The sequence below is a fragment of the Pongo pygmaeus genome, chromosome 8, assembly GCF_028885625.2.
Source record: "Pongo pygmaeus isolate AG05252 chromosome 8, NHGRI_mPonPyg2-v2.0_pri, whole genome shotgun sequence".
In the NCBI taxonomy this organism is placed as follows: Eukaryota; Metazoa; Chordata; class Mammalia; order Primates; family Hominidae; genus Pongo; species Pongo pygmaeus.
The window spans coordinates 68,277,763-68,293,892 of NC_072381.2; the positions used below are offsets into that span (position 1 = coordinate 68,277,763).

Here is a 16,130-nt window from a genome sequence, read left to right on the forward strand (position 1 = left end):
CCAAAAGTACTAGGATTACAGGTGTGAGCCACCGTGCCCAGCCTTCATCCATAAACTACTATACATTTGGTATCACATAATCCCCAGTCCTTGCCATTACTGATTAAACTGGGTGGTTATCTACCTCAAGGACAACATACCCATGGTCAGGCAAGGCGCTCAATTAGATTCTGGGGGTTCTCAAAGTCCAGTGTGGATAAAAGTCACTGGAGATCTTATTTTTAAATACAGATTGTTAAACCCACCATCAAAACAGATTCCAATTAAGTATGTCTGGGGTGGGGTCAAGGGGTCTGCATTTTTAACAACCTTCTCAGATGATTCTTAGGCAGGTAATCCTGGGTCCATACTTCAAAAACACTGCATAGTCAACCAGTGATGGGATCTGGAGCTAGAAAGTGATTAAGCCTGGGCCATGGTAGCTCACAGCCGGAGACAAAACCCCCAGATAAATAAACTAAGTCAACACACAGGGTGAAACAGACATAGAGGATCCCACACAGCGACTAAGAGGTGAAGGGAGGGGCTTCCAGTTGCCCAAGATCTGGCCACGTTCATGCTATTGGGTTTGATGAGGTGCCTCTATTTTCCATAATCCTCTACTTTTTACTTGACCAGGTCCTTCCAACCAAAGAACCTCAACCAAGTATCAACACAGAAATAAAAAGACAACCACAATTATATCACAAAGAAAAAAACTGCCCCCAAAACCTTATTCCAAAGAATCTGACTCGTTTTCCATCTCAGGTCCTCTCAGCCATAGAAAGGCAACTTTCAGGCTAACTTTATCTGTCTCATCTGTAAAAATAAAAATAATAGGCCAGGTGTGGTGGCTCACGCCTGTAATCCCAGGACTTGGGAGGCTGAGGTGGGTGGATCACGAGGTCAAGAGATCGAGACCATCCTGGACAACATGGTGAAACCCCATCGCTACTAAAAATACAAAAATTTAGCTGGGCATGGTGGTGCGCACCTGTAGTCCCAGCTACTCGGGAGGCTGAGGCAGGAGAATCACTTGAACTTGGCAAGCGGAGGATGCAGTTAGCCAAGATCATGCCACTGCACTCCAGCCTGGCAGCAGAGCGAGACTCCATCTCAAAAATAAATAAATAAATAAATAAAATAAATACATAAATAAAAATAATAGCCCATCCGCCAGAACAGCTAATTTAGATACCCTGTCTCTCTCTCTCTCTTTTTTTTTTTTTTTTTTTTTTTTTTTTGTCTGAGACAGAGTCTTACTCTGTCACCCAGGCTGGAGTGCAGTGGCACAATCTCAGCTCAATGCAACCTCCACTTCCTGGGTTCAAGCTATTCTCTTGCCTCAGCCTCTGAGTAGCTGGGGTTACAGGCACCCACCACCAGGCCTGGCTAATTTTTATATTTTTTTAGTAGAGACAGGGTTTCACCATGTTGGCCAGGCTGGCAGGCTGGTCTTGAACTTCTGACCTCAAGTGATCCACACACCCTCAGCCTCCCCAAGTGTTGGGATTACAGGCCTGAGCTACCATGCCCAGCTTAGATACTCTCCTAAGAGTTCCTTTATGATTCTAAATTTTTATAACATTCTCCTTTATAAAGTTGAACAAAGACGGTCTTTAACATGATTCTGATAGTGGCTACTCCTGGCAAGAGGTTACATAGATGTATGTTTATGTGTGTGCTATAGTATTAAGTAATGATGGCATGAATGACCACACATGAAGGTCTGCTGTTAGCACCATTACCATTCATAACCTCCTCATCATTAAGAAACATTAAAGAGTACCTAGTATGTATATGGACTTACATTAGGTCCTAGGAGTATAGAGAGCAACTTTTACATTTGACATTAAACCTTTCCTTAGTGTTATTTTAGCATGTGCTGCAGGGGTTTTTTTCTTAAGAGTGAAAAATATCTATCGAAAGAAGAAAGCAGTTAGGTGCAGTGGCTCACGCCTATAATCCCAAAACTTTGGAAAGCTGAAGTGGGAGGATAGCTTGAGCCCTTGAGTTTGAGACTAGCCCTGACAACATAGCGACACCCCGTCTCTACAAAAAATAAAAAAATTAGCCAGGCATGGTGGCACACGCCTGTAGTCCCAGCTACTCCGGAGGCTGAGGTGGAAGGATGGCTTGAGCCTGGGAGTTCAAAGCTGCAGTGAGGCACAGTCATGCCGCTGCACTCCAGCGTGGGTGGTAGAGTGAGACCCTATCTCAAAAAAAATAAAAAATAAAAAATAAAAAAAAAGAGGAAATACCCCTTTTCCATATCATCAAAGTAGGTGCCATGAGAGCCTTTAGGAGAGGAGGCTGTGGGGAGGCTGTTGTTACAAGAAAAATCATCCAGGAAATGTAAATTAAGTATCTCCTATTCTTGCTACTTACAAAATATCATTGCTGGGGAAGGAGGAAAGTACATTCTTATGCTTCTTCCCTTCCATATACACATAGGAGTCTTTTCATAGCTAGCCACAAAAATTATTTTCCTCTTATGTATGGGAAACAGATAGGTCATAAACATGATGTATCAAAGAAAGCCCTAGCTTAGAAATTTAAAAAGCATCTCAAAAAAGGAGTTCTTAGCATCCTAAATTTATCAATTTATAACTATGTGACCAGCAATGAATCATTAAACCTCAGTTACATCACTGATACAACAAATTAACATCTGACCTAGAATTAATGAGAATATAGTGGAAGAGTATCATAAGTGCATTTAACCTAGGGGAACTGAAATATGTATGTTCTTGGGGGAAGAAAGAAAGATAGGGAGAGGGAAGGGAGAGAGAAAGAGAGAGAAGAAAAGATATGAAAAGGCAATGTGAGGATTAAATACATACTGTCTTCGTAGATCTGCTAATTTAGAAGTCAGAGCAGATATTTCCCCAAGGGAACGTAGAATGTCATCTCTTTCTTTAGGATCATCACATAATTCTGCTATTTTCCGAGCTTCAGCCAAAGCACCTCGAATCTGCTCTTCTCCTTCCGGTCCACCATTTGGATCTGCAAGCCAGTTCTACACACAGAAACGGAGAAGCAGCACGCTGTGATCTACTCACACATGCCATTCTACTAAACTTAACAAGGCCGGAAGAAGGATTTCAAAAGTAATACACCAGTAATCATTTTTATAATTCTGATCTTTCTTATCATACGGAGGTTCTTAGATAAGATGAACTCAATCTCTCATCTTTTTAAAATCAATTAATTAGCATAAAATATTTTCCCAAGCTTTATCTCATCTCTGAATTAACCACACCTTATTAGTTCCTCAGTTCCTCAAACATGTGTGTTTGTGAAATGCTTGAAAATCATTTTATAGTAGAACAGTATCGGAAAACTTTGACCCCTAAACATTACAATGACCCAAGAGTTGTGAATTCTGGGACAAGGAATAGTCTCAATGTAGTGCAATCTGTATCAGGAACCAGGATTCCCTTGGTACTCTGAGAGCTTACTTTTATCTAACTGAAGTGCTGTAAATTAAGATCTTTATTTCAAAATATAGATAAACATTTGTCTAAACCTGTGATAGTAAAGGAGATGTTAACATTGGTAAGTGCTGGAAGTCACTCATCACTTAGAAACCATTATCCAACCACAGTAAATGATAAGAGACAGAGAAGAAAGATAGGATATTTATGATTTAGGATATTTATGAAACATTTCCCACCCCTCCTGAAAATCACTGTCACTACCTGAGCAGCATCGATCTTCTTTGCAATGCTCTGCTTTGAGGTGGTCATGGCTTCCAGCTTGCGAGCTGCATTTTCCACTTTTGCGGTGAGCACATCCAGACCCTGAGATACCTGCTGAGCTTTCTGCATGGCCACCGGTGAGGATCCTTGTCCTCTGCTCAAAACAGACACATGCTGTCATTGTACACCCTCAAATACTTAATGACAAAACATTCCCAATAGCACAGTACATGTGGTTTTCGTGAACATGCTTGGCTTTTTCCTTTTCCCCAGTAAATCTGGGACAGCACAAGAAAATAGACATAAACAAAGCAAGATGCCCAAATCATGTACTTTTTCTTTTAAAAATGCACATTAGCTTCACAGAACTGCATAACCACTTTGAAGACCAGGCCAGCAAATTTTGATAATTATTCTCCTCTTGGTAGTGATTACATAATCAAATCTAAACTTCAGTGGGAAAATGTGCTGGTGATCTTATTGCTAGGGAGGGCTTTGTTACCATAGTAATGTGTGCTTCTGAAATAAATAGTCCATTAAATTGTCTTCTTATGGGCAAGTATACATTGAAAATATTTCAGGAGGCAGCATGCATAGTGTTAATGAAAGTGTACCAGACTGGGAACAAGCAGATCTGTGTTCAAATCTTGACTCTTGGTACCTGTGGAACCTTGTTTATGATGTTTAACCTCCCTGGGTTTCCATTTTCTAACTTGTATAGTGAAGGTAACATATAATGAAGGTAGGTAATACATTTTCCCCACTTATCTTATGGAGTGGCTTCAAGCATCAAAATAATATACTTGAAAACACTGGCAATAAAAATCTACCATTATTACTGAATTATCATCATTTTTATAATGAAGCTAATGATAATCTTAAACGCCTACCTTCCTCCTAGGCAATCTATAAATATGTAAATAATCGAAACTAGCTAATACTGAGCACATGGTGCTAGGAAACCACTGTTTCCCATCAAGTTCCTAAAGAACTGATTTCACTATTTTCCTCTCTCAGAAATGATATGCTGTTACTACCAGAAATGATATGAGTTCATGGAAACTTGTTTCTCTATTTATTTTCCCTATTTACTTGTTTTCCTTATTTACTTTCCAAGTCACAAAGTATGATTTACCCTCATTGTACAGTCCAGATTGTTTTAATCCAAGCAGCCTGGTAAACTCAATGATAGGGGCAGTAACTTTACCATTTGGTAGAATGGCATGGCTGATTATCCTAATCAGAACTTCTATTTTTAGGATAAACTCCAAAACACCTTTGCTTCCCTTCATAATAGTATTGATCTGTCATTCATCTATCTAGCCTCTGTGGGTTTTTTTATTTTTTTTTAAACGGAATCTCACTGTTGTCCAGGCTGGAATGAAGTGGCGTGATCTTGGGAGGCAGTGGTTGCAATGAGCCAAAATTCTCCTACCTCAGCCTCTCAAGTAGTTCAAGCAATTCTCCTGCCTCGGCCTCCTGAGTAGCTGAGATTACAGGCATGTGCCACCACGCCTGGCTAATTTTTGTATTTTTAGTAGAGACGGGGTTTCACACCGTTGGCCAGGCTGGTCTTGAACTTCTGACCTCAAGAGATCCACCAGCCTCAGCCTCCCAAAGTGCTGGGACTACAGGTGTGAGCCACCATGCCCAGCCTATCTAGCCTCTTTTTAAAATTCTTCTGTTTTTCATCTATACCAAAACTTGAGGTAATGAATCATTCATTTATTGCCCGGTATATAAAAGGTATATATACACTTTTTCCTTGAAGTTGAGGCCTTCCTTTTATGTGGCAGAAGAGGGGAAGACTTTTAGGAAACATAGTCTTTAGGATTTAATTTGCTGTTTTTCTTCAAATCTACTACTTCATGATGAGAGATCTTTTTGTTAAAAGAGTCCAACTGTATATTACAAAATAATAACTTCTCTGAGGCTGGAAATATAGAAATTTTTTTTTTTTAAAAAAGAGTCCCACTGTGAAAGAGCAAAACTATTTATGGGCTATACAGTTTTCTCATTCAAAATAGAAAGATTTTATTGAGTCCCATGGGGGTAAAAATATATACTAGCAACCTAGAAACCCTGTGTGACTGAACAGAATATCAAGAAGAAATTGTTACTGCATTTCAGCCACTAAAATATTAAACAGCTGGGTACACTTAAGAAAGGACTACAGGGAGATAACTTTCTAATCTTTCATCAGGAAAGGATATTGCAGGCTCCACTGTGAAGCAGGACCATAGTTACCCTTCACTGTTCTAGCCTTTTCTCTTTACAGATTAATGGTGGAACCCCTACAATAACTACCTCATTCTCTTGCTCATACTCATCTTTCTCTAAACACATACAACTGTGTATTTGAGAATTCCAAGTGAAAAGTGGCTACCACACTGGGAAAAGGCTGCAGACAAAAGACACAAAAGTGAGAAATCAGAAGAGCCAAGAATCCTATCAAACTGCGCTGGCATTTCTCCGAATGAGAACAAAACTTCTTTTTGTCCTTTTTGCAAAGTTCTTGCCATGCTCATGACAGAGGAGCCTGCTTCTCAGCAGGAGAAAAGATTCACTGAACTCAATGAGATCACATTTATTTAAGCTGTTTCTTTCCCCTTCAACATAGAGACTCAACCTGAAATTCCTGGAGCTTCCAGGGCTGCAGGGAATCCATGAACCTCTAGAAATTATACATAATATTGTATGGGCATGTTTATATGCATCTTTTTAGGTAAGGATGAATGTTTTCATCAGATGATAGAAGTGATCTTGGTCCAAAAAAGGTTAAGAACCACGCCTTTAAGATCTGCATTCTTGGCCAGGTGCAGTGGCTCACACCTGTAATCCCAGCACTCTGGGAGGCCACAGCAGGCGGATCACCTGAGGTCAGGAGTTCAAGACCAGCCTGACCAACATGGTGAAACCCCATCTCTATTAAAATACAAAAATTAGCCAGGCATGGTGGCGCATGCCTGTAATCCCAGGTACTCAAGAGGCTGAGGCAGGAGAATCGCTTGAACCCAGGAGGCGGAAGTTGCAGTGAGCCGAGATCACGCTATTGCACTCCAGCCTGGGCAACAAGAGCAAAACTCCGTCTCAAAATAATAAAATAAAATAAAATAAATAAATAAATAAGATCTGCATTCTGATGTCTATTGCACTAATATTGGAGACCAGGTATAATGGTGCACTGCAATGTAAAGGAGTGTTTCTGAGCCCTGTTTGTATGTAGACCCTGTGTATCCCAATTATCTCATGATGTTTCATGAGTGTCTCATCCTATTCCAAGTTTTCGTAATGTCCATACCATAAAATTCTATAAAAATCTTTTAGAACTTCATTATCACTATGGATGAGTTCATCTGTACGAATTCCAAACAAATTTATATTATATTGAGTTTTCTCAATAGCAAACTATGTTTATTTAGTTTATGGGGAGAAAAACTCCAAAGGCCAAGGCTTTAGGAGGGTAAAAGGAAGATAAATAATTATGAATCCGAATAAATAATCATGAAAAGGAAACTCAAGAAAGCCCAGAAATTACCAACTTAGAGGATAACCTAGTTAAATGATTTTTTTATGAAGTGAAATAATTCCAATGTTTTCACTCTATGTTTCTTTCTCCCCATCCTTTGTAAAATTTATTTACCCATGCCAGACTTCACCACTGCCCCTTTATTTTTCATAAGCCTATGGCTAGAAAATTAGAAACTAGATTTGTGTTTCAGTTTCAATTACGGAACAAGTTTCAACTTTATTATTAGGCATTTGTGTATTTTAAAAGTTCAAGCCAGGAGTGGTGGCTCACGCCTTTAATCTGAACACTTTGAGAGGATCACTTGAGGCCAGGAGTTTGAGACCACAAAACATAGCAAGACCTTATCTCTACAAAATATTAAAAAACTAGCCAAGCATAGTGGCACATGCCTAATAGTTCTATCTACTCAGGAGGCTGAAGAAGGAACATTGCTTGAGCCCAGGAGTTCAAAGTTACAGTGAACTATGATCATACCACTGCACTTCAGCCTGGGTGACAGAGCAAGACCACGTCATTAAAAATAAAAAATTTGGCTGGGCGTGGTGGCTCACACCTATAATCCCAGCACTTTGGGAGGCCGAGGCAGGCGGATCACCTGAGGCCGGAAGTTCGAGACCAGCCTGACCAACATGGAGAAACCCCATCTCTACTAAAAATACAAACTTAGCCGGGCATGGTGGCGCATTCCTGTAATCCTAGCTACTCAGGAGGCTGAGGCAGGAGAATCACTTGAACCCAGGAGGCAAAAGTTGCAGTGAGCCGACGTTGCGCCATTGCATTCCAGCCTGGGCAACAAGAGCGAAACTCCCATCTCAAAAAAATAAAAAAGAAAAAGAAAAAGAAAAAGTTGGCAGGTCATGGTGGCTCACGCCTGTAATCCCAGCACTTTTGGAAGCCAAAGCAGGTGAATCACCTGAGAGTTTGAGACCAGCCTGGCCAACACAGTAAAACCCTGTCTCTACTAAAATTACAAAAAATTAGCCAGGTATGGCAGCACATGCCTGTAATGCCAGCTACTTGGGAGGTTAAGGCAGGAGAATTGCTTGAGCCTGGGAGGCAGGGGTTGCAGTAAGCCGAGATTGCACCACTGCATGCCAGTCTGGGTGACACAGCGAGACTCCGTCTCAAAATAAATAAATAAATAAATAAATAAATAAATAAATAAATAAATAAATAATTTAAAACATGTTTTAAATAAAGTCAGGCCAGGCATGGTGGCTCACACCTATAATCCCAGCACTTTGGGAGGCCAAGGCGGATGGATCACCTGAGGCCAGGAGTTCAAGACCAACCTGGCCAACCTGGCAAAACTCCATCTCTACTAAAAATACAAAAATTAGCCAGGCGTGGCCGGGCACAGTGGCTCACTTCTGTAATCCCAGCACTTTGGGAGGCCAAGGAGGGTGGATCACGAGGTCAGGAGTTCAAGACCAGCCTGGCCAAGACGGTGAAACCCCGTCTGTACTAAAAATACAAAAATTAGCTGGGCATGGTGGCGGGCGCCTATAATCCCAGCTACTCGGGAGACTGAGGCAAAGAACTGCTTGAACCATGGAGTTGGAGGTTGCAGTGACCCAAGATCGCGCCACTGCACTCCAGCCTGGCAACAGAGTGAGACTCCGTCTCAAACAAACAAACAAAAAAAATTAGCCAGGTGTGATGGCGGGCACCTATAATCCCAGTTACCTGGGAGGCTAAGGCAGGAGAATCTCTTGAACCTGGGAGGTGGAGGTTGCAGTGAACCAAGATCGTACCACCGCACTCCAGTCTGGATAACAGAGTGAGACTCCGTCTCAAAAAATAATAAATAAATAAAGTCAGCAAAGGAAAAGTTCACCTCCATCTCAAAAGAATTTAATAGACTATAATATCTCTGTTATCTACTAGCCAAAGAGATAACTCAAAACTGGCAGAGGCTTGTTTTCTGAATCACCCTATTAGGAGTGAGTTACCCACTACTGCTCTGTAAGGACAGAGGAACTTTACCTGGCACGGAGGTCAGCCACTTGATCAGTCATCTGCCCTAGCATTTTGCAAGTTCCCAGAATCTCCCTGCGTTCTTTGCCTGCACAGAGTTCACCAACTTTTCCAGCTTCATCTAAGATCTGTCTGATGGCCTGCTCACCAGCATCCCCTAAAATAAAGAGATATTCAATATCTACATTGTTGACACATTCATTATTTAGAGAGGATACTTTACAAGTCATTTCATTCACCAAGTAATGGATGATTTTAAACAAGACGAGTGAATAGAAGGCAACATATCTGATAGCTAACAGCCAAGCAGTGCCCTTAAACCATAGGGTGAGGTTTCAACAACAGACACCACGAAAAAAGATACTTGGAACCATATCTATTTGGAGATACTAAGTAGCTTGTAGTAAGAATATGGATGAAGAAAACAGACTCTAACAATTTAATACTATTTAGCACCTCCAACCTACTTTAGGTTTTTCATATTCATTCAAATATTAATCTAAAACAGAATAAATATTAGATTAGAAAATCAATAAAGCCTAGTTCAATAACCTATTTGGGTCTTATCTTTATACAGTCAACTTTCCAATTCTCATTGGCACCATGATTTAATCTGCTTAATTAAGAACTCTGTTGACATAAATGGAAGTCTGCTCAATGGGAACTGGAAGAGAAGAACTTTCATTCAAAATAATTACCTTTTGGATTCAGGGAAGGGGAGAACCAATAATTGTGCAAAGAATGCCCAGCTCAATGTGACTTACTCCTCCGTGATTAGAGGTGATCGAATCTATTTCCTTCATCCTTGTAAGGCCTACTACTTGCTTCAGTTACTCAAAACTATCAGATAATGGGGTATGCCCCATAATGTTACAGTAGTTCTCTCAGATGATGAGATTATGGGAGAATTTCTTTCTTTCTTTCATTTGCTTGGTTTTTAGCTTATCGTTGTATCGATCAGAAAAGCAGAACTAGAGGGTTACCTGGGGAGGCACTAGGGTCACGGAGCCAACCTTTGGCCTGGTTCAGTTTGGAATCTATGGAGGCCAATGCTCTCTTCATGGCTTCAGTGTCCTTTTGGGAAGAAATCCCATAATTATTTTCTTTGCAAAAGTTGAGATACCATGATACAAAGTAAGACAGAAAAGAAGTTACAGCATTAACATACATAGCTAAGGTAGTCAGTCCTACGAAGGCCTTAAAAATTTTGTCACCACACCACAATTCTCATTTCTGTCAAAATGCAGTATCTTGCATGCAAATCTTCAGTTAATTCTACTCTGTTGCTAAACAGAGTGGAATTGGGTTCCCTATTGCTAAAACTGCGAAAACTGGTAAAATTGCTCAAGCCAGAATATGTTTAATGTCTTCAGCAGGAAAAAGCCCTGTTGTCACATGCCTCATTATCAGCCTTTCCACTAGTCAACATTCATCTACTGCAGCCTTGCCAAAGCCCTTCCCACTTCAGGGAAGCCTCATTAGTATGTGGTGCCACAAATCACAGTTCTTTTACATCTTGTTTTGAAATGCACACACTGGATGATGTTTCACTATATTCAATTAACCTGAAAAACTTGGAATTACTGGTTGGAAGAAACAATTGAAAATGTTAATCTAGCAATTTAATTTTAATTCTACAAATAAACCCCTCAAAGTAATATAATTTAGAAGTGTTTTCTGACCTTCCCTGCTATTCCTCCTTCTTAGTTCCCTTACCATCCCTCACCTGGAAGAAGATGCAGGATAGAATAAATGGGTCTCAGCTTATTGTTTACAACCAGGATTCATGAGGACTATCAGGAAACTAGCATAAAATCTCCCAGGATACACCAGGAGAAGCTGAAACAATAGACTAATCACTTTAAATATATATAAGTATTTCAGTAAATTTTTTTAAATACATAAAACACAGAGAACAATATAACACCAGCCATCTCTTAAGTCTCTATTTAGCATCTTCAAAGACCATCTATCCTCCTTTTTGCTGTAGGAAACTGACTCTTACAGAGTTAAGCCATCAAAGCACAAAGTTAACCTCTAAAATTCTAGGCAATGTCCTAGCTTCCTTCAGTTTCCAATCCTGCACAACTGGGGTTCTTAAAGGTGTTGCACCACTAGTTTTCCACACGGGGGCACCAGGAGCATCCCCACTTCCAATTCAAAAAAGACCCAGCACTATCACAAATAAGCATTGGCAGCACCCATAGTTAGGCTCAAGGTCCACAACTGTTCCAAAGCACCTATTCAAAAGACAGATCTCTCAACTGTCGGAACCCCTCCTTCCCCTTCTAAACAGACACGGATGATTCTCCTGTTGAATCTCTGGCTATCTAAGGCTCTAAATAGCAAATTCTCAGCTATAGCAATGAAAAAGAAGTGAACTAAATTACCGAAAAAATTGAAAATAAAATATTTTCATTATCAAGTTATATGTAACCATGGTAGCTGTCAATAAAAGGCAGAGTCATAAGAGGATCTATTTCAAAATCCACTTGTAATTAGAAGAAGATATGTGGTATTTTTTAAGTGCTTTGATTCTCAAATGGTTTGAATATCAGCAAATCTCTCCTATCGTGTCTTAAATTAATTTGTGCAGAAAACGTTGCCTTTAAAATTAATGCAAAGGTCAACTTTAGCTTAATTCCAAATTAGCAAGGCCTGAATCAATAACTTTTTAAAAGAATCTGAGGCCAGGCAACTCCTAACCTCAGAGAACTGGGTAGCCTTCAGGATCTAACACAAGTTATCTAGGCATAGGTTTTCTTTTAATCACAAACTCTTACTTAGGAAGTGTGTGCACATCCTGGAGAATAATTATGTCAATGTAAAAATATTTCACTTAAAACCTGTTAAACCATTTTCCTAACACACTTTTATTTTCAGTGAGAAAAGCAATAGGTATTTATTACATTTCAAAAATCTAAATTCAAAGGGAAACGAAGGTCAGAAATTTTTATGTCTACTCTAACATTAAAGGCTACTAGCTAGGAAACTAAATTCAACTGACATGCATTGAATTTAATATGCATTCCCTGCATGTTAGCTTCTGTTTTAGCTACTTTCCCCCTGCTTACCTCATTGAATCTCAAATTTAAATGTCATTTAAATAATACTACAAATTAAGAAACAGGAACTCACTCCTACAAACTTAATTTGATCTCAGGTTTGTTGACTCCAAACCTCATTGCTTATCAAATGAAACAAGATTTTTTTTCTTTTACCAAGGAGAGTTGCTAAAGATTCTACTAATCTCCAACAATAGTCAGCAAATCTCTGCCTTGTCAGTTTTGACTTTGGTTAATACTGCAGAGAAAATAAGCTCCAGAAATCAAATTCATAATCTACACTAACAAAAATGACTGCTTTTATTCTCCAATGCCCAAAAATGATTTGAAACACAATGGAAAAAATAGTTTTTGTCTATTCAGCATCCTCAAAAATCATTTCTTTTTTCTCCTTAATAAAGCTCTAATGGCCAGTACTGCAAGGAAAGAATGTAATTCTCAGGAAGTGAGTAGAGTTATTTACTGCTCAGTGGGAGGTGTGACACCATCAAGAAGTTAAAATTAAGAGATGTTCATTTTCCCCTAAAAGGAACCAATAGCCAATTTTGAATGAAGCTGCATTTAATAACTGAGACTTTCAATAGTTACCAAAGTTTTTAACAGCATTAATTTTAGACAATTTCAGAGATTTAAAACAATAACTGAAAGAGCCATCTTAAATTCTTTCTGGAACACAGTAGGTTATAAGTAATCATTTTATATTAGTCATATCTAGTAAAAACAAACATGTCTAAGGGAATTTTTTTCTCCTAAGACTTTCATATATATTTCTTTTGAAAGGCAATATTTATTATAGAATTGACAGAATTCTGTCATAAGCATATAAGTATACAAACAATGAATACGACATAAACAAATTCGCTGGACAACTAGGACAGAAGTCAATTTGGGGATATATTTATAAAGGGTGAAAATAATCATAACCCTTGTGGTCAGCCATGCTTTGTACCACAAACCATTTTGCTAAACCTTGTCATGTAGGTCTGTAAGTACCCACAGTATAATTCAGATATGAAATAGAAGAGAGAAAAACTACACCTTCATTTGAGTATTCTTCTGTATAAAAACTCAACTTTGGGAAAAAGAAAAGTCTCTACCAATTTCTTATCGGTTTTTGGTTTGTTTTTCAGGGAGTTTGTGGGTGTTGAAAGAGTGAAGTATAAAAAGACCAGGTCTAGTCATGTGGCTTTGGGGACAGCTGGCCTGAATCTATCTGGGTCCTCCCCCACCCATGCTATGCCCCTTCTTACCATAAAATTCTTATGAATTTATGTTTTAAATGAAAAAAATACAGTGCCTTGGCACTCTTCCCTACATACCAAAAGATGGAACGACAAGCTAAACCATTTGTACATGCTTTCCTAGGAACTGAAACACTCCTTAAATTAAATATAGATTTAGGCTTCAGAACACCTGTGAATAATAATGACCTCCTTCTATGGACAATCAAGAGGAACTTCAGTTAAAAAAGTGAAGTCCTGCAATCCTAGGCTCTTGAAAATTTTAAATATGGGGAATAAGGACCTCTCTCCATGACTGCCCACCATACTCTCCCTTCTCCCTCCACTAACACCTGCCTTCTCACTCCATCCCCTTTCTGACCTCATTTCCACCTGCAAGTCAATGTTTTAAACCAGATGTTTCTGGCTTAAGATGTTTCTGGAAAGTATAGATTGGGCAGCAGAACAAAATCTTACAAACTACATTTAAACAAGAGAAAGTTATCTAGTCCTGAGACTTCATGGAAGTTACCTTCTCTGGGTCTCAATTCCTCATCTCTAAGAATACCTTCCCGGCTCTAAAAATCTATGCTACCTATGAGTGCATGATCAGATGTACTAACCAAAGATAACTTAGATCGGAAGGGAAACATCAATTTATTTTGGGATTTTCTCCTCATGGGGAGCAGGGAGATAAAATATCATAAATGCCTGAATTAACTATTTATCTCAAGCTCTTAGAGATCTTTCATTCTATTAGCTGCTAAAAACAAAACACTAGAACACTTGCTCATAGAAAGCCCACAAATGACCTTTTTTTTTTTAACAAATCAACTCTTAAATCCCAATAGTCTGCAAGTAAGGGGGTAGTATTACGCGATCACAAGTTCTAACCAACATTTCCTGCCTTGGTTAAGTTTGCTAATCTTCTGTATAAGACATCTGAGTCACTCACTACTTTTACCCACCACCAGCCCAGGACCACAGTGGGGACAGACCCACCACAGGAACTAATTCTGAATAATAGAATTTAATGATTCAAGGTGCAAAGCTGCAGGAGTGCCTATGTAGGGTTCAAAGTCTTAGCAGTGAAATTTTTTTTTAATTTTTTATCTCACTTCCTCTTAATTCTCAGCATGCATCAAGATACAAGTAATATAAATACCAAAAAAATTAAATGTAGAGCACTAAATTTACAAAGGGTAGAATTAGAATTGTGTTTAACTCAAATTCTTTTAATAAATAATGTATTTTCAGAAAAAATGCTAACGTGATTTTTAATGATCACTATAAAATGATTGTTGATTTAAGAAAAGGAAACTTTTTACTTTTAAAATAAGTGAAGTGTTTAAGGTCAAAGTTACTTTTAAATTTGTAAATGTGCAATTTGAATATAGGTATAAAAGGTAAAATAATCAGTTATTGCATTGCCTCTTTAAAATCTTAACTTATTCGGCCAGACGCACTTTTACCAAGAATTTTTTCCACTTACTTTCTTCCCCCACTTTTCTAGAGGAATCATCACTTTCCAGAAGAATACTGCACCAATGGGGAGGCATGAAACAAGTATGGTAAGACAAAGTTAATTATTTATTGGTAGGGGCGAGAAGAGGTGAAAGACACTGTATGCATTAAACAGAATGGGAACCCAGCAGTCACAGTCAGACAAAAGGTCTGATTAATTCGCTGCTTACAGTGGAGCAATGAAAGATGCATAATGCTACAAAACTGAAAAAGAGCTAAAATCCTAGCTACCAATTTCTGTTTTCAGGGTATAATTTTTTTCTATTTTTGTAACCAATAGAAATGATTACTCTTAGGCGGTGAGGAGCGGTAGAGTGGATGGGAACCAGGTTAGGAGGAAGACTTATCAGGTATATCTTTTTGCAGCACTTTGATATTTGAACCACATAAATGTATAACAAAAGCAAAATTAGGTTAAAAATAAGCCTCTTTTTTTATTCTGATGTCATTAGATTAAAAAATAAGCATCTCTTTTTCATTCTTATGGTCAGTAGATTAAAAAATAAACATCTCTTGTTCATTCTGATGTCATCATGTACTTGAGTTGAGCTAATTTAATTTACCTTCTTTCATTTCAGATGAAGTTAGTTTTGTAGCATCCTAACAAACTGGTTTTCCTCAGCATAAAACTGGGACCAGCTAAAAGACTGTACACGGTGAGTACCAGGTCTATTTCACTTGTATCCCCAAGTGCCTAATCCTAGCCCTGAAAAACTCAACTGACTACATTTTTTTAAGAGAGAAGCAGCTCTTGATGGCACTTGCGCAAAATAAAGTTCAATAACATTTATTCACTAAATGATGGATAGCTTTTCCCTTTTGAAAATAGAGAAACATTAAGGTTAAAATGCCTGTTCCTCCTTATTACTTTTTCTCATCTGCTAGAAGCAAAAGAAAGAGAATAAGCGAAGAGCTTGGGTTAGGGGAACATGAGGTCATGGAGAACTACGGCTAATTCAGTTTGGACAGCAAAACATGCAGTGAGCCACAGAATGAAGTTAGGAAGACCTTTAGACACACTTCACTTCTGTTTTCCTTTGGATTTTGAAGGCTAGGATTATTATGAAGGACAGGTGCCTCATCTAAGCTCTCTAGCCCACTACCCTCTTTCATTATGGCTTAAAACCTCAAT

At 38.7% G+C, this 16,130-nt stretch overlaps 1 protein-coding gene across 2 annotated transcripts in view; it reads right to left on the reverse strand.

The window, feature by feature from the left end:
* The window catches only part of VCL (vinculin), a 121,204-nt gene that overhangs the window by 26,836 nt on the left and 78,238 nt on the right, over nucleotides 1-16,130 (reverse strand). For both annotated transcript variants that reach the window (XM_054503674.2, XM_054503675.2), the window contains exons 7-10: nucleotides 10,173-10,263; nucleotides 9,199-9,346; nucleotides 3,681-3,834; nucleotides 2,823-2,998 (exon numbers count right to left, since the gene is read on the reverse strand). In XM_054503674.2, coding sequence (XP_054359649.1) covers nucleotides 2,823-2,998; nucleotides 3,681-3,834; nucleotides 9,199-9,346; nucleotides 10,173-10,263 — 569 coding nt within the window. The remainder of the gene's footprint in view (nucleotides 1-2,822; nucleotides 2,999-3,680; nucleotides 3,835-9,198; nucleotides 9,347-10,172; nucleotides 10,264-16,130) is intronic.